This window comes from Hylobates moloch, unplaced genomic scaffold, assembly GCF_009828535.3.
Source record: "Hylobates moloch isolate HMO894 unplaced genomic scaffold, HMol_V3 SCAFFOLD_6, whole genome shotgun sequence".
NCBI lineage: Eukaryota > Metazoa > Chordata > Mammalia > Primates > Hylobatidae > Hylobates > Hylobates moloch.
In genome coordinates, this window is record NW_026652281.1 from 87691645 (window position 1) to 87710408 (window position 18764).

The 18764-nt window shown below is 48.4% G+C and overlaps 1 protein-coding gene across 1 annotated transcript in view; it reads left to right on the forward strand.

Moving 5' to 3' along the window:
• Nucleotides 1-2517: 2517 nt before the first annotated feature.
• NOD2 (nucleotide binding oligomerization domain containing 2) overlaps nucleotides 2518-18764 on the forward strand; it is a 36380-nt gene continuing 20133 nt past the window's right edge. Inside the window, exons 1-4 of the mRNA XM_032157322.2 lie at nucleotides 2518-2590; nucleotides 4763-5229; nucleotides 13499-13604; nucleotides 16204-18019. Coding sequence (XP_032013213.1) covers nucleotides 2518-2590; nucleotides 4763-5229; nucleotides 13499-13604; nucleotides 16204-18019 — 2462 coding nt within the window. The remainder of the gene's footprint in view (nucleotides 2591-4762; nucleotides 5230-13498; nucleotides 13605-16203; nucleotides 18020-18764) is intronic.

Here is an 18764-nt window from a genome sequence, read left to right on the forward strand (position 1 = left end):
TTCCAGCGGTCATCATTCATGCACTGGATGAGACACGAAACAGAGCAATAGGAAAATCAGACAAAACTCCCTGCCCTCATGGAGTGCACATTCTAGAAAGGAATGGACAGCAATGAAATAAGTAAATACATGGCATGGCAGGTAGCGGGAAGTGCTATGAGTAAAACAAGCTGGGAAGCAGGATGGGGTGCTGGGGCTGGGTATTGCATTGTATGTAGCACAGCCAGGGAAGGCTTCCCTAAGACCATAATAGCTGGGCAAAGTCATAAGGAATTAAGGGGTGAGCCACTTGAGTATCTGGGGTCTGGGAGGCTTTGGTTTTCACTCGAGCGTGATGGGAGCACGGGTTTGGAACAGAGGAGTCACCTGCTCTGACTTGGGGTCTGGCAGGCCCATCTAGCTGTGGGGTGGAGAATGGATTATGGGGGGCGAGGTAAGGGCAGAAGGAGAGCCCGGTGAGAGGATCATTGCTGTCATTCTGGGGAGAGACCATGGTGGCTTGCCCATGGTCCAGAGGTGGTTAAAAAAAAAAAAAAACTCAGACATTCAGACTTGGGATATATTTCAAAGGCTGTGTCGATAGGATTTGGGGTGCAAGAGAAAGGTAGAGTCAAAGATGATTCTGAGTTTTTGGCTCGAGCTTCTGGAGGTTTGAAGCTGCCATGAACTGAAATGGGAGTTGCTTAGGGGAGAGATCAAGAGTTTCGTTTTGTGCTTGTGGAGTTTGAGCTGTCCATTAGGCATCAATGATGAGTAAGCGGTTGGGAAAAGTTAAGGGTGGAGGTTGGAGTTGAAAATAAAACTTTGGACATCATCACCATATAGCTGGTATTCAAAGCCACAAGAGCAGGTGGGCTCATCTAGGGAGGGAGTGATATGGAGAAGAGAAGGGGTCTAACTATTGAGTGCTGGGGCCCCCAGTGTTAGGAACCAGCCAAGAAGACAGAAAGAGTGAAAATCAGAGAGTTGGGGTGTCCTGGAGGAAATGAGAAAAATGCCCCAAAGAGGAAGGAGGGAACAAATATGACCAATGCCCCTGGCAGAGCAAGCAGGCTGAGGGCTGAGGATTGAGCAATGGGAGGTCACTGGTGACAGTTTCACTGGAGCTAGATGGGGAACTTGAGGGAATGGGAGGGGATGGGAGGACCTGGGGATAGCAGTACAGGCAACAGACAAGGGGGCCTGCTGTAACGGGAGCAGATAAATGGGATTGGAGCCAAATGAAGAAGGGGGTGTCAAGAGAGGGCTTTACTTTTACAATGGAGAATTAGAGTGCATTGTGCACTGGTGGGGGGATTGATCTCTTAGGGAGAGAATAGTGTTGGGGAGGGAGAATGCAGGATGGCTGGGGGAGGGTGGGGGGCTTGGCCCCAGCAGAGACTCAGGACACTTGGGAAGTTGAGCTTCCCTGGGCTTCCCCTCCTCTCCTGTCTGCAAGGGGTCAGTGGGCTGAGATTTCAGCACTTAAGCAAAGCATTTGCTCTTAGCCCCAGAGAAACCAGGCTGGCTGTGGTCTCAGGAAGGAAGGAGGTGTCCAGGTCCAGGCTCAGGCCTGGGCCTGGGTTTCAGGGAGGGCCCACGTGGGTCGCCCCTTGACCCTCTCTTTCAGCAAGGAAATGCTCCTTTCTCTACATGGGCCTCACCTTGGGGAGGACAATGGTGTCTTTGAAGTTGTAGTAACTGAAGTAGAGATCAAAAGGCAATGCAGATAGACTGATAGATTTCACCTGAAGAGGGGAAGCCCGACCAGGTAATAAAGGGGTTAGAGGAAGGATGTTAAGGACAATTTTTAGGGAACAGATAATGAGTGAATATTTTTTCTCTCTCTTTCCCAATTTAAACTGAAGCAGGAGAAACTGAAGCTAGACATAATGAGGAACTTCCCAAGCTGGTGAGCTTCCTGAGCTGGTTAGTGAGAACAGCACTAAGGCCAGGTCCTCCTCCCCAGATGTTTAAGATGAGACAGGACAATGCCTGCTCAGAGACAGGGGGCTGGCTGAATTGGCCCTCAGGATTCTCTCTGCTCTGAGATTTCTGGAAGAAGACCAGGGCAGAGGTGCAGTGATGCAGCTGCTGGGATGACAGAGCTCCGAGTCATGTGGCTTGGGTGGGCCTCCCCTTCCTGGTGTCCACAGAAGCCCAACGTCACTAGCTGGGGTGTGTATGGCTCACACGTAGGCCAGGCTGCCCTTAGGCTTGGTGTGCAAGGGAGGGGCCCCTACTTACTTGTGGCCTGTCTCCTCGTGAATGTGTCTCATGTCCCCAGTGGGGGTTTTTCAGTGAGGGTCATGGTCTCCAGGATGCACAAGGCTTTGTGCCAGAATTGCCTGGAATTACCTAGTTCTGGAAGGCTGATTGACCAACTCTGGCCTCCGGCTTTTCCTTTGGGAATTTCCCTTGAAGGTGGGGTTGGTAGACAGATCCAGGCTCACCAGTCCTGTGCCACTGGGCTTTTGGCGTTCTGCACAAGGCACACCCACAGATGCCATGCCTACTCCACCAGCCTAATGGGCTTTGATGGGGGAAGAGGGTGGTTCAGTCTCTCACGATGAGGAGGAAAGAGCAAGTGTCCTCCTTGGACAATATCTGGGTAAGAGGAGCAGGCATTGTCCTGTCTCAGCTTGACTCTCAGCCTTCTTTCATCCCTGGCTGCGCACATGCTCCCGGGCCTGGGGTCAGATGGAGAGTGCTGACTCTGCTTCTGGGCTGTTTTCTGGGGAGAGTGGGTGGGTGGTTATTTTCCCCAGGACGTGGGCAGGGGCGATGGTGGGGGCTGCTGTCGCGTCCTTGGCTGGTGTTTCCACAGCTGAGAACCACTCCAGGGCCAAGCCCAGAGCTTATTCTACCCCTTTTTTGTCCTCTCTTCCCCCGTCCCTGGCCACCCCACCCTCTTGGCTCCTCTGCTTAGACGTGGGCACAGGGAGGAGAACTCCTTGGCCTGAGAGAACTACCTTAGATCCTGGGTTTCCAGTGGCCTCTGCGGCGGGGAACACCCTCTCTCCCAAGCAGCCAGACACACAAGTAACCTTATTGCCTCAGTTTCCTCATCTGACCAGCACAGGGCCCCATGTGCCCCAGCAGCATTCTGAGAGATTGGAGCTTTCTCCTTTTGCTTACCTTGGCTACCATATGAGGACGGGTACAGAGTGTTCCCCCCACCCCCAGCCCAGGGCATATTTGATTCATGAACATTCCCGTAGTGTCTTTGTGGGGGACAAAGCTGTGCCAGGCTCAGGGATGCCAGGACGAGTAAGACCCAGGCTTCCACACGGCCCAGGCAGGGAGAGAGACACATAAACAATCATCAGGAAAGAGGTAAAATCCCCAGGCCACTTGGCATCTGCTCCCTCGAGTGTCTGGGAATGTCCCTGATTTATAAAAAGAAGCTGACGGCCCTCTTTGTTGTCCGTGCCTACACCCTTTCACTTTCGTTTCTTCGGGGCACTGCAGCAGCCCTTGTCCACGGACCCCATGACAATCGCAGAACTGACCATGCTGAGAGATTTTCTTGGCTGCTCAGGGTCCCTCCCAGGGCTTGAAGCTCCTGGAGGGTCACTTCCCCTCAAATTCCCAGAACCCACAGCAGGTCACTGATGATAGCAGTGGCAGCAGTCTGTGCACCATGGTTTCGAGGGCGTGGGAGGGAGGTGAGAGCCCTAGGGCAAGTGTGTGTGGGAAGTGTTGATGGGGGACAAGGCACCAGAACGCTCGGAAACAACTTAGTTTGCACCATAATTTTTCACTTTGCCTAGGACAGGACCTTTAGAACAATATTCTGAGTCTACTCCTTGGAGTAGCAGTGTGCAAAACACAGAGCACGGGCTTGGGGCCCCCGTGGGGAACCCAAACAGAAGAGTTAGAGACATGCATTACGGAGTCGTACACGGCTCATGTTGAAATCCTGACTCTGCCTGTCTAGCTGTGACACATCGTACAAATCACTTAGCCTCTCGGTGCCTCAGTGTCTTCCTCTGTAAAATGGGCAGATCATAGGCACTACTTCGGTGTGGCTGGGAGGGTTCAGTGAATTCACGCAGGAGAGCACTTAGAGTGGTGCCTGGTGTGTAGTTTATGCTTAATTAATATTAGCCGTTACTGAAACTGCTGTAGCCTGAATCCAGCCAGCATGAAAGAGCCCCTCTCACCCTGCTTCGATGAGAATGAATTCCCTGATTGCTTGGAAGATCTCTTTCTCTCTTTTTTTTTTTTTTTTTTTTTTTTGAGATAGGGTCTTGCTCAATTGCCCAGGCTGGAGTGCAGTGGCGCCATCTTGGCTTACTGCAACCTCTGCCTCCCGGTTCAAGTGATTCTCCTGTCTCAGCCTCCTGAGTAGCTGGGATTACAGGCGCTCGCCACCACGCCTGGCTAATTTTTGTATTTTTAATAGAGACAGGGTTTCACCATGTTGGCCAGGCTGGTCTAGAGCTCCTGATCTCCAATGACCTTGGGCGATCTCTTGCTCCTAATATTACCTCAAGCCTTTTTAAACGTTTTAAGCCGGAGATCAAGCATGGATATGGGAGTTAGGGGTCTTGATTTAATTCTTGGTTGCTTCAAACTCTGTGGGACCTTGAGGTGTTTCCTGCCTTCTCTGGGTCTCAATTTTCACATCTATATGGTGGGGAGCTTGGATTGGGTAATGTCTGAGGCTAGAACCATGGCCAACTCGGGTTCTGCTGGGGCTGACTTGCCCTGGCCTGCCCCGACCACCCTGCATCTAGCTTCTGGAGAAGTCCCGCACTGACCTTGTTCTCCTCCCCAGGTTGTGAAATGTGCTCGCAGGAGGCTTTTCAGGCACAGAGGAGCCAGCTGGTGGAGCTGCTGGTCTCAGGGTCCTTGGAGGGCTTCGAGAGTGTCCTGGACTGGCTGCTGTCCTGGGAGGTCCTCTCCTGGGAGGACTATGAGGGCTTCCACCTCCTGGGCCAGCCTCTCTCCCACTTGGCCAGGCGCCTCCTGGACACCGTCTGGAATAAGGGTACTTGGGCCTGTCAGAAACTCATCGCGGCTGCCCAAGAAGCCCAGGCCGACAGCCAGTCCCCCAAACTGCATGGCTGCTGGGACCCCCACTCGCTCCACCCAGCCCGAGACCTGCAGAGTCACCGGCCAGCCATTGTCAGGAGGCTCCACAGCCATGTGGAGGGCGTGCTGGACTTGGCATGGGAGCGGGGTTTCGTCAGCCAGTACGAATGTGACGAAATCAGGTTGCCGATCTTCACACCGTCCCAGAGGGTGAGGCACTCCTGGCGTGCATCACAGAGTTCCCAGGAAAGGGGTGCTTAGTCACCAAGACTGATTTGTCCTCATGAAGTCAGCCTGTGGGGTAACTTGGTCCGTGGGATTTCCCCTATAAAGGTAGCCAGGCAGGTAAAATTTGCTCTTGATTCTTGGCAGGAAACATACAACTCTTTCTTTCTCCTTTTCTTTTCTTTGTCTCACTCTGTTACCCAGGCTAGAATGCAGTGGCACAATCATAGCTCACTGTAGCCTTGAATTCGTGCGCCCAAGTGATCTTCTGGCCTCCGAGTAGCTGGGACTACGGGTGCTGTACCACCATGCACAGCTAATTTTTTTTTTTTCTTTTAGAGATGGAGTGTTGCTATGTTGCCCAGGCTGGTCTCCAGCTCCTGGCTTTAAGCAATCCTCCCGCCTTGGCCTCCCAAACTGTTGGGATTGTAGGCATGAGCCACTTTGCCTGGCCAACAGAACACTTCTGCCGAGAGGAAGTGTGTGGTGGCCGGGAGCTCAGATTCTGGAGCCAGAATGGTGCAGGCTCAAGGTCAACCCTGTGTGATCTCAGGCTTCCCTATGGAGCCTCTCCAGGCTCAGTCTCTCTTGTTTCAGTTTCCTCATCTATAAAACAATGGTTAATAGTCAAATGGTGCCTATCCTATAAGGCTCTTGGGAGGATTCAGTGAGTTAATTTGAGTAATGCTTAGGATGGTGTCTATTACCACTGGCTGCTATTTATTATTTCTGTTATGAGTGATACTCTGTACTTGTACACTTTTATTTCTGTCTGTTTTAAATTAACAGCATGACAGATCATAACACTGCAGTATATTGAATTTATTTTATAATTAACATAGCATATTATAAACTAATACAGCTTAAATGTTTATGTAGGATTTCTGACATGAAATTGCATTAGATGATAGATGTTCAGAGTTGGTATATAACTGCCCCGCAGAATGTAATAACTCAGCAGAGGCCAGAAGGTCAGAGAAATGACCACTGAGTATTTTTGAAACTCTTTTGTTTTCTTCCAAATAGTGATTCTTAGGGCTCCTGAGAGGTAGATGGAGCACTCAGTAACATTACACTTTATAAATCGGGAAGTTGAGACCAAGGAAAGTAGTTTAAATAAGCTCACAGAAGTTAATGAGGGGGCCAGTGCTGGACCAGTTGGCCAGCACTGGTCATTGACTTATTCATCCATCATTCATTTATTCATTCATTTATTGAGCCAGAATCTATTAGGTTCTTCATACATATTTGCTTAAAGTTTGTTGTGTTCATAGAGCTTTGCACATAGTAGGTACTCCATAAATATTTGTTGATGAAATAAGTGAGTTATTGAATGAATGATTGAATTACAATGACACTGCAGTGTTAAAATGGGCTGGGTTGGGGAACATTTTAGTTTGTATTTTTGTCTGCTTTCCAAAAATATATGTGTTGTTCACATGAGTGTGGATAACCCTAGATTGAGATTGATGAAATAAACGAATTTGTCTTCAAGGCTGCACTAAAGCTGGCTCACATGGCTAGGTATTTACAGAGCAGATGTGGTGCAGTCCTCTCTGATTAGTTGCACATACAGAAGACATATTCGTTATTGGACTGACCTTAGTTTCTCTTATAATTTGTTAGGGGAATTGAATCAGCCCATCTGAGAAGTTACAAGATTGTGTCTTGTCGTCTTTAAAAGTTCAGCAATGTGATCTGGTACAGATGGTCTGAGGGGTTTGGGGAAGGTAGCCGAGATCCCTAGGGCCCAGAGAAGACAGGACATGAATAGAGGAAGTACATGGATTGGTGAAGAAAAGAAATGGGATAACTCATGGGTCAAAGAAGAAATCATGATGGAAATCAGAAAATATTCAGAACCAAACAATAATGAGAATATTATTTGTCAAAATCTATCGGATACAGCTAAAGCAGAACATAGGGGGAAATTTACAACCTTAGATGCCTAGATTAGGAAAGAAGAAAGGCATTTATTTATTTATTTGAGATGGGCGTCTCACTGTGTCACCCAGGCTGCTGGAGTGCAGTGGCACGATCATAAATCACTGAAGTCTCGAACTTCTGGGCTGAAGTGATCCTCCCGCCTCAGCCTTCCAAGTAGGTGGGACACAGGCTAGCACCATCATACCAGGCTAATTGTTTTTTGTAGAGACAGGGTCTTGCTAGGTTGAGGTCTCAAACTCCTGGGCTCAAGTAATGCTCCTCCCTTGGCTTCCCAAAGTGCTGAGATTATAGCCATGAGCCACCGCGCCCATCTAAGGCTGAATTTTAATGAGCTAAGAATTCATCTTAAGAAAGGGCTAAATAGACAGCAAAAGCAAACATTGAAGGTTGGGACTGAGCTGAGTGGGTAGCAGGGATGGGAGACAACAGATCTGAGGCGAGCAGGAGATTTTGAAAGGATTGCACTGCCTGAGGTTTAAGCCTTTAGAATCCAGCTGTCTCTGAGCTCCCTTTGAGCTCTGACATTCTGTGACTCTGATTTGGTGGCCTTCCCTTAGTGGCCTTACTGATTTCATTTGGATGGTGCTTATGGTATATCCAACCAACATGTCTTCCCAAATGGCCTTTTAATTTCCTATAAAGAAGTAGTTGTCATTGATTGCAGGTTAGGGACAGAAAATGCTGTGGAATGAAACAAAATGCAAGTTAAAGAACTAAATTCCAAAAATACCCATTGCTACTATTGACTGAGTGAATGCCTATGGTGTGCCAGGCACTGTACCCAGTCCATTCCCTGTATTGTTTTATTTAAGCACCACAAGGGTGTAGTGTGACTACACTGTTTCTTAACAATGAAGAAACTGCCCAAATCGCCCATCTGGGAAGCGGCCCAGCTAGAATTTGAATCCAGGCCTGTTTTCCTCCAGAGCTTGTGCTATTCTCTGTCTGTCATAAAATGTGGGGGCTTTGTGTGGTAAACTTGCTCAGTTGGGCATAGCAGTTGTTAGGAAACCTGAGGCTGGTAACACCAGCTGTAATACCAGCTGTCCGTCTGACTCATGCAACTGTTAAAGTTGATAGGGCTGAGGTGTCAGACTGAGCTCTGAATTGCCTGATTCCTATAACAATATTAACTTAAACATTTTTAAATTGGGAAATGCACTATGCTTACAGAAGAGTGTGTATATTTCATATGTATAGTGTAAACTGTTCCCATCACCCAGGTTAAAAAACAGGATGTCGCCAGTACCTGGGGCCTTCTTTAATTGCAACTACTAGAGGTAAACACTGGCTTGACTTTTGTGTAAATCATTTCTTTGCCTTTCTTTAATGTTTTAGCATCTTTTAAAATAAATCCCCAAACAATGTATTGTTCTATTTTGAAAAACTGAGTAGCAAGCCAAAAATAGCTGTGTAAAGAAAGGTCACTTAAATTAGGCTGGGTGCGGTGGCTCAGGCCTTTAATCCCAGTACTTTAGGAGGCTGAGGCGTGTGGATCACAAGGTCAGGAGATCGAGACCATCCTGGCCAACATGGAGAAACCTCGTCTCTACTAAAAATACAAAAAATTAGCCAAGCATGGTGGCATGTGCTTGTAGTCCCAGCTACTCAAGAGGCTGAGGCAGGAGAATTGCTTGAACCCAGGAGGCAGAGGTTGCAGTGAGCTGAGATTGCACCACTGCACTCTAGCCTGGGTGACAGAGCAATACTCTGTCTCAAAAAAAAAAAAAAAAAAAGAAAGATCACTATTGCCTTGTCTTAGATGAAGATTCCCAAGGCAGGGAAAGCTGAGTGGAGTCTCAGGGACTTGGTCTGGCTTTTCCTTCCCTAGGAATTTATAAGGACCTCTTCTGGGAAGTCAGTAGGCAATGTCATGAATGAGTCTGGGGAAATATTGGGCTCATTGCAACTGGAGGGTCTGGTAGGGCTGATGTGAATTAGGTGCTGTGTCCGGAGGAAAATGGCCAGAGGAAGTGGGCTGCTTTGTACAGTCAGTGGTAAAGTTGCCAAAGGCTATTCTAGCTCACAGGAATAGGCCAAGGCTAAACACTTTTGTGGAGTGAAATGAATGTCCTCAACTGACTGAGGCAGCAGGAGTTGAGAAGAAATGATATTAGTTCATGGTGAAGACAAGTCAAATATAGATAAAGGTTAGGGTCAGGCTTGTCTGGACATCTAGGAGATAACTGCCCTCAACATGTCTGAATCTTTTTTTTTTTTTTTTTTTTCGAGACAGAGTCTCGCTCTGTCGCCCAGGCTGGAGTGCAGTGGCGCAATCTCGGCTCACTGCAAGCTCCACCTCCCGGGTTCACGCCATTCTCCTGCCTCAGCCTCTCCGAGTAGCTGGGACTACAGGCGCCCGCCACCACGCCCGGCTAATTTTTTTGTATTTTTAGTAGAGATGGGGTTTCACCGTGGTCTTGATCCCCTGACCTCGTGATCCGCCCGCCTCGGCCTCCCAAAGTGCTGGGATTACAAGCGTGAGCCACCGCGCCCGGCCCGTCTGAATCTTGAGTCACTGCTCCATTCTGTCTGAAATGGTGGCCATCTACTTATAGTATACAGCCATCAACCTGAGATTTCCCTACATGGTCTTCCTGTGTTGGTCCCCTGTATCCTGAATCCTATGGCCTCTTCTTTCCTGGTTTACTACATTTTGCTAGACCATATCTTCCAGTCAATTCCTTAGAATGAATATATGAAAGTTAAAATTTCTGAGCTCTCACATGTCTAAAAGTTCCCTCATACTGGATTGATAGTTTGGCTGGGTATAAAATTCTGGGCTGGCCATCATTTTCCTTCAGAATTTTGATTGCATTATTCCATTATCATCTCTTTTCAATATTGCTTCTAAGAATTCCAAAACCTTTTTTTTTTTTTTCTTTTTGAGACAGCGTCTCACTGTGTCACCCAGGCTGGAGTGCAGTAGTGTGATCTCGGCTCACTGCAACCTCCGCCTCCTGGGTTTAAGCGATTCTTTTTCCTCAGCCTCCTGAGTAGCTGGGATTACAGGCACCCACCACCACCCCCTTTAGTAGAGATGGGGTTTTGCTATGTTGGCCAGGCTGGTCTCAATCTCCTGACTTTAGGTGATCTGCCCACTTCGGCCTCCCAAAGTGCTGGGATTAAAGGCGTGAGCCACCACACCCAGCCTCTAAAACCATTTTAAAACTCTTTCTGGAAGCTTTTAAAATTTTCTTTTAGTCCCCAGCATTTTAAAATTTCAATTATGTGCCTTGGTGTTCTTCCATTGTGTTGGTCACCCAAGAGGTACTTTGAATCTGGAAACTTCTCTCTTTATGTTTTGGGAAATGTTCTTGATTAGTTTATAGGTGATTTCTTCCTCTCCATTTTATCTCTTCTCTTTTTATGAAACTAGTATTAATTCAATGTTAGAATTCCTTGACTGATCATTTAATTTTCTTCTATTTTCCATCTCTGTGTCTTTTTGCTCTACTTTTCTATGACAGTCACAACTCTATCTTTAAACTCTTGAATTTTTCATTTTTGATGTCATGATTTTAATTTGCAAGAGGTATGTTTGACTGTTTCTTTTTTGTAGTATCTTACTCTTGTTTTATGGATGCAACATCTTCTTTGACTTAAGGATCATAAGATAGGTGGGTTCTTTGTTTGTTTGACTGTTTTTCACCCTATGTAAACTTTTTCTACAAGTTACTTTCCCCTTCCCTCCTTGTTTGGCTTCTATCTCCCACATTAGATGCTTTCTCTGGGCTCATGATACTCTTTGGTTTTCTTTCTCAAGATTGACAGGTAGGACTTTAAAACTTGTTGAGCATGTGGGTGAAACTTGTCTACCATGAATTTCACTGTAGATATTTTGGCAAATGACAGTGTTTATATCTTTAGATCTCGCCTCCTGGGTTGATCAAGTTATCTGAGTAGACCACAGACCTTTTGCCTGGGGATAAACCAGAAATCTGTTTCAGAAACCACTTTGATGCAGTCCTCCTTGTTTTAATCATTTCCTTCAGTTCCAGAGGTCCCTCATGCTGATCATTCCAGAGCCCTTTACAGATCCTAGGGTACACACTGCATGGTTTTCAACTTTCTTGTTTTGGGTTTAAGATTTGGGGCAACCCGCTCGGGTCCCCTTCCACACTGTGGAAGCTTTGTTCTTTTGCTCTTTGCAATAAATCTTGCTACTGCTAAAAAAAAAAAAAAAAAAAAAAAAAAGATTTGGCTTTCAGGAGTCTCCTCAGTCCATTACTATTCATTCATTCAGCAAGTCCTTGAGCACCTGATTTGTGCCAGACATTCTTCTAGGTGTTGGGGATACCTCAGTGAACAAAACAGACAAAAATCTTTGTCTTGGAAATACACACACTCCAGTCAGGGGAGAAGGACAGTAAGCCAAAGGAAGGAGATTACAGAGCGTGCTAGAAGGTGATAAGTACTGTAGAAAGTAAGTAAAGTGGGTTTGGGAGTTGAGAGTTTGGGAAGGGGATAAATGATGGCAATTTTAAGTAGAGTAGTCAGAGTTCTCACTTAGAAGGTGAAATTCAAATAAAGACTGGAAGGAGGACAGGGAATTAGCCACATGGATGCCTGGGGGAAGGCTTCCAAGCTGAGAGGACAGCCAGAGCCAAGGCCCAGAGGCAGGAGCATACCTGGTAGTTTTAGCAAACAGGAGGCCAGGATGCTGAGTGGAGTAAGAGGGGTCATGAAAGGAGAAACTTGGGTCCATGTGGTTCTAGACAGGTATTTTTGTCTGTTTTGGGCCCTGAAGGTTACTGTTGGACTTGGACTCTTACTCTGAGGAAATAGGGACGCTATTGGGACGTTCGTACAGGAGCGATGTGACCTGAGTTTTGTTTGTAAAGGATTAGACTCTGGCTGTGGCATTAAGGCTAGGCTGTGGGGGCAGGAACAGAAGCAGGCAGACAAGTTTTGCAGCCTGTGCAGCTTTCCAGATGAGCAGGGATTGTGGCTTGGAGGAGGATGGTATAGAGGAGGTGACAAGAAATGGTTCTGTGTCTGGTGTGTAGACGTTGGCCACAGATGGCATTTGAGCACTAGAGACCTGGCTGGTCCACATGGAGTTTCCATAAGCACATAATACACACCAGATTTCAAAGACTTAATATGAAAGAAAGAATGAAACATACCTTGCTATTTCTTTTCTTTCTTTCTTTTTTTTTTTTTTTTTTTGAGACCCAGTGTTGCTATGTCACCCAGACTGGAGTGCAGTGGTGTGATCTCGGCTCACTGCAACCTTCACCTCCCAGGTTCAAGTGATTCTCCTCCCTCAGCCTCCTGAGTACCTGGGACTACAGGCACATGCCACCATGCCTGGCTAATTTTTTGTATTTTTAGTAGTGATGGGGTTTCACCATGTTGTCCAGGCTGGTCTGGAACGCCGGACCTCAGGGGATCCACCTGCCTTGGCCTCCCAAAGTGCTGGGATTACAGGCATGAGCCACCATGCTCAGCCATATCTTGCTATATTCTACATGGATTACATGTTGAAATGGTAATGTTTTGGCTATTGTGGGTTAAATAGAATATGTGATTAAAGTTGATTTCATCTATTTCTTTTAACTTTAAAAAATGTGTCTGTTAGAGGATTTGAAATTCCACATGTGGCTTGCATTTGTGCCCTGCATTTTATTTCTGTGGAACAGTGCCCTTTGGGACATGCTTTGAAGGTGGAGTCAACAGGATTTGGCAGATTACAGAGGAGAGGCTTCAAGGGTGACTCCAAGACTTCGGGGCAGAGCACCTGGAAGAATGGAGTTAATATTAGCCAAGATGAGGAAGGCTGTCGGTTTGGCAGGTGCGTGGGCAGGTTAGGAGTTTAGTTTTGAATATGTTGGAGGTGTTTATGAAACTTTTAAGTGGAGATGGAAAATAGGCAGTTGGATGTGTAAGTCCAGGGTTCAGGGGGACAGTTCAGGCTGGAGATGAAGATGTGGGAGTCTGAGCAGAGATTGTATTCAAATATTCAATCCATGAGACTTGATGAAATCACTTCTCTTCCAAATGATTTACAGCCTGCAGAATCATTTTCCCTCTTTGTAGGTTTATGTCTTCATTTTGTTTCATTTAGTTTTCAGTTATTCACTGTTTTAGTGAGTTTTGAGTAGGAGCCAGATTGGATGCATGTGTTCAATTCACCATCCAACACTGTATTAACTACTTGAAACTCATGTGGTTGTTGGGTTGTTTTTCTGCCCTTTTATTCTGGATGGAAGAGAGACGCTTATGAAGTTGTAGTAATCAGTAATCCTTCCCACATTGCTCCATCAGCCTCCTGGAAGAATAATGTCTTCTGCCTTTCCCATAGGCAAGAAGGCTGCTTGATCTTGCCACGGTGAAAGCGAATGGATTGGCTGCCTTCCTTCTACAACATGTTCAGGAATTACCAGTCCCGTTGGCCCTGCCTTTGGAAGGTAGGTATATGTTTTCAGTTAATCAGAAAGGGAAGGGCAGTCAGTGCAGATCCATGGTTAAGAGCAGAACACGCCTCGGTTAGCATCCCATATGCTGGCACTATAGCCTCCCTATGACTCAGTTTCCTTGTTTTAAGGCTAGCACCATCCCCTGTCTCATTGGGATTTTAGGAGGATTAGAAGGACAAAAGCGTGTAATGTTAGCTATTAGCTTTCATTATCTCCCACACAATATACTGACAATTGGGCTACCATATATTGAGGGCTAACTAAAGGTGTTGCTTATCATCCAAACTCTCATTATCTGTACCAAAAAGATATGGACACATGTTTTGAGTTAGGGCTGGTATCTCTTGATCTCTGAAATTTAGCAGCTCACAATTGAAAACTCAAGAACCAAGTGGATCTAGAGACTCTGGTATCCCTCAGTGCCCAGGGTCACCACCCAAACTCAGGAACAGGAGGGGCTTGGACCGCACCACTTGAACATACCAGGCATCCTGCCAGGTGCTTTATGGACAATGTCTGCCCTTTGCAACAACCCTTAGAAGTAGGTGGTGTTTTTTCCCAACTTATAGATGTAGAAACTGGGCAGGGAGGTTAAGTGATGAGGGAGGGGGAGACGGGTCTGATTGTATATTGTCCCCACCTACACTTTCTCTCTTCTTGGGAGAAGAAATGTCAGTTGTAAAGAAAGGGTGCAAGCCTGGCACTCTTTAGGGCTTGTTCCTACACCACTGTAGGGAAAGCTCATTGGCACTGAAGCCCCCTGAGCTGTGCGTGGTGCTAGCAGATGGGTCTATCACCCTGGGCTGTGCCCTCTGGGCAGCAAGCAAGCCTGTGGGCGGGGTGGCTGGAAGTCTGTGCCTGGCACTCGTGAGTGCACCGTCTCGTTGAAGAACAGGATCTAAACATCAGTGCACCACAGCGGGTGCGCAACATGGAGCACAGGGCCTGGTTTGGCCCTTGGTTGAAGTTTGCTGTTGATATCATCAAGCACAGCTGGTCACTGTAAGACCAGGCCAGGGTGCAAGATTCCCCACACTTCTAAAGGTGACAATTGGTGTGTTTATTTCTCTATAAAATGACATTTTTTTTTCTTTCTGAAGAATTTTAGTATCATTGGTGATGGCTGGAAAGCCTGCATTGGAAATCAGGTCGGAAGAGGAAGATATATATCTGATATGTATTGGAGAGGAAGATATCTATCTTATGGTCTAAGTTCAGGGATCCTGGTATATTCAGAGGGCAGAAAGCTCAGCAATAATCATCAACTCTGGGAACAACAGAGGTGACATAAACACAGGGCATCCCCTTTGTGTGACTGCAGATAGTCATCAGTGAGCTCAGAGCTCTATGAAAATTACTTGTTAGTTTTTGGGTTGAAAATAGTGGGCCAGTGTTTGGTTGGGGGCAGTGAGGCTGTGATGGCGGGAGACCATGCCAAGCTCCTACCAGCCTGGGACTCTAAACCAGCACTTCCCCATTTCCTGAAAGGGGAACTAAACCCTGACACAGGAAATGGTTTGCTTGCATTACTTTCAGGATGAGAAAGGAAGAGCACTGGCCTTCAAAACACACCCCGTGCATGAAAACTCTCCCTGCATGGGGTACATGGGGAGGATGGGGAAGTGGAGGCATGATCACAGACTCTTGTTCGAGTGCTCAGCTGGGGCACCCCGGTGACCCCGAGGCCTTCTCTTGCTAGGTCCACCCAGATCAATCAGGATCATCTCCCCATCTCGAAGTTTAACTTTATCACATCTGCAGAATTCCTTTTGCCACGTAAGGTAACATATTCACAGGTTCTGAGGATCGGGACATGGACATCTTCGAGGGTCTATTGTTGTGCCTAATATATCCATGAATAATAATGATAATAAACACCATTTTTTGAGAGTTTGCCATGTCAGATATTCTTTTAAACTCTATTTTATCTCACTGCCTCCTGAAACAATCCTTCCAGGTGTATATTGTCCCCATTTTTACAGATGAGAGAACTGAGGCCCAGAAAGGCTAAATGGCTTGCCCAAGTGTATGGTGGACCCAGGTTTTCAAACTCAGGTGTGTCTGACTTCAGAGACTGGGCTTCTGAGCCCTTAAGCCCTTCGTTCCCCTTCAGAAAAAGTCAACTGAGGCTGAGTGGTGAAGGGATTTATCCAAAGCCACCCGGCCACTATGGCAGGACAGATATCAGAATACAGGTCTTCCGATCCCAGCCCAGAGCCCCTTCCCATCATCTAGAACTCCTCCCGGTGTCAGTAATGATAATGGCAGTCACTGATGTCTTTTGAGCACTTACTTTGTGTTGGGCATTGTGCTAAGCACTTGACGTAGGTCATCTTAGTTGATCCGTGTAAAACTCCGTAAGGTAGTGACCAACATTTCTCCCACCTTACAGAGGTGGAAACTGAGGGTTAGGAAGCTTCCTTGACTGTCCTCAAAGTCCACAGCTTGTGAATGGAGGAGCCAGGACGGGTGCCCGCTGGCTCTCCTATCCCTTCAGTTACGTCAGCTTCCCCCGCAGCAGCCCACTGTCTGGTTAGGTCCCATCTTCACCATGGTGCCACCTTCATGTGCCTCTTCTTCTGCCTTCCAGCTGCCACATGCAAGAAGTACATGGCCAAGCTGAGGACCACGGTGTCTGCTCAGTCTCGCTTCCTCAGTACCTATGATGGAGCAGAGACGCTGTGCCTGGAGGACATATACACAGAGAATGTCCTGGAGGTCTGGGCGGACGTGAGCATGGCTGGACCCCCGCCGAAGAGCCCAGCCACCCTGGGCCTGGAGGAGCTCTTCAGCACCCCCGGCCACCTCAATGACGATGCGGACACTGTGCTGGTGGTGGGTGAGGCGGGCAGTGGCAAGAGCACGCTCCTGCAGCGGCTGCACTTGCTGTGGGCTGCAGGGCGAGACTTCCAGGAATTTCTCTTTGTCTTCCCATTCAGCTGCCGGCAGCTGCAGTGCATGGCCAAACCACTCTCTGTGCGGACTCTACTCTTTGAGCACTGCTGTTGGCCTGATGTTGGTCAAGAAGACATCTTCCAGTTACTCCTTGACCACCCTGACCGTGTCCTGTTAACCTTTGATGGCTTTGACGAGTTCAAGTTCAGGTTCACAGATCGCGAACGCCACTGCTCCCCGACCGACCCCACCTCTGTCCAGACCCTGCTCTTCAACCTTCTGCAGGGCAACCTGCTGAAGAATGCCCGCAAGGTGGTGACCAGCCGTCCGGCCGCTGTGTCAGCGTTCCTCAGGAAGTACATCCGCACCGAGTTCAACCTCAAGGGCTTCTCTGAACAGGGCATCGAGCTGTACCTGAGGAAGTGCCATCGTGAGCCCGGGGTGGCAGACCGCCTCATCCGCCTGCTCCAAGCGACCTCAGCTCTGCACGGTTTGTGCCACCTTCCCGTCTTCTCATGGATGGTGTCCAAATGCCACCAGGAACTGTTGCTGCAGGAGGGGGGATCCCCAAAGACCACTACAGATATGTACCTGCTGATTCTGCAGCATTTTCTGCTGCATGCCACCCCCCCAGACTCAGCTTCCCAGGGGCTGGGACCCAGTCTTCTTCGGGGCCGCCTCCCCACTCTACTGCACCTGGGCAGACTAGCTCTGTGGGGCCTGGGCATGTGCTGCTACGTGTTCTCAGCCCAGCAGCTCCAGGCAGCACAGGTCAGCCCTGATGACATTTCTCTTGGCTTCCTGGTGCGTGCCAAAGGTGTCGTGCCAGGGAGTACGGCGCCCCTGGAATTCCTGCACATCACTTTCCAGTGCTTCTTTGCCGCGTTCTACCTGGCACTCAGTGCTGATGTGCCACCGGCTTTGCTCAGGCACCTCTTCAATTGTGGCAGGCCAGGCAACTCACCAATGGCCAGGCTCCTGCCCACGCTGTGCATCCAGGGCTCAGAGGGAAAGGACAGCAGCGTGGCAGCTTTGCTGCAGAAGGCCGAGCCACACAACCTTCAGATCACAGCAGCCTTCCTGGCGGGGCTGTTGTCTCGGGAGCACTGGGGCCTGCTGGCTGAGTGCCAGACATCTGAGAAGGCCCTGCTCCGGCGCCAGGCCTGTGCCCGCTGGTGTCTGGCCCGCAGCCTCCGCAAGCACTTCCACTCCATCCCGCCAGCTGCACCGGGTGAGGCCAAGAGCATGCACGCTATGCCTGGGTTCATCTGGCTTATCCGGAGCCTGTACGAGATGCAGGAGGAGCGGTTGGCTCGGAAAGCTGCACGTGGCCTGAATGTCGGGCACCTCAAGTTGACATTTTGCAGTGTGGGCCCTGCTGAGTGTGCTGCCCTGGCCTTTGTGCTGCAGCACCTCCGGCGGCCCGTGGCCCTGCAGCTGGACTACAACTCTGTGGGTGACATTGGCGTGGAGCAGCTGCTGCCTTGCCTTGGTGTCTGCAAGGCTCTGTAGTGAGTGTTACTGGGCATTGCTGTTCAGGTATGGGGGAGCACCATCAAGGCTAAGTGTGGGAGCACCGAGCTGGGATCTAGAAGTCTGGGCCCAGCTTCGCCTCTGCCACCCTTCTTTGCAACACTGTCCAGATCCCTTCCCTTCTGGGTCTTAATTTCAATACGTGATGATGACAGCCATACTTTATTGACCGGCCTATGTGCTGGGTCTGGTGCTATGCTTTGCGGAATGACCTCATCTAATCTCTACAACCACCCTGGGGGGTAGGCAGGAATGTTATTATCTCCATTATCCTTGACTTGAGGCTCAGAGAAGTGAAGTAACTTGTCCAGGGTCACACAGGAAATGGCAGAGCTGGGGTTCACAAATCGCATCATTCTGATTACAGGTTTCCTGCCCCCCACCAGTCTGTGGATACACTTCAGAGGCTCCCTGAAAACCTTGAGGTCACTTGCAGAAAGTTTTGTGTAATATATGTCCGTATCAGGAACGACACCAAATCAGAGGTGACTTGTGCCCCATCAGAGACTTTCACACCCCAACCAGATGGGAATTTCAGGACCCAAGAAATAGAAAGTGGCTGCAGGGTTACAACCACTCTTGGATTCCTGAGGTAGTACTGTGTCCAAACAGGATTTCAGCACTACCCGTATTGCTTAGAGCCCCGGCCAAAGATGTGAGGTTTTGCCCTTGGGAGAATCTGTGCCCCTGAACTCAGGGGCCTCTTTCCACGTCTTGGGGGCA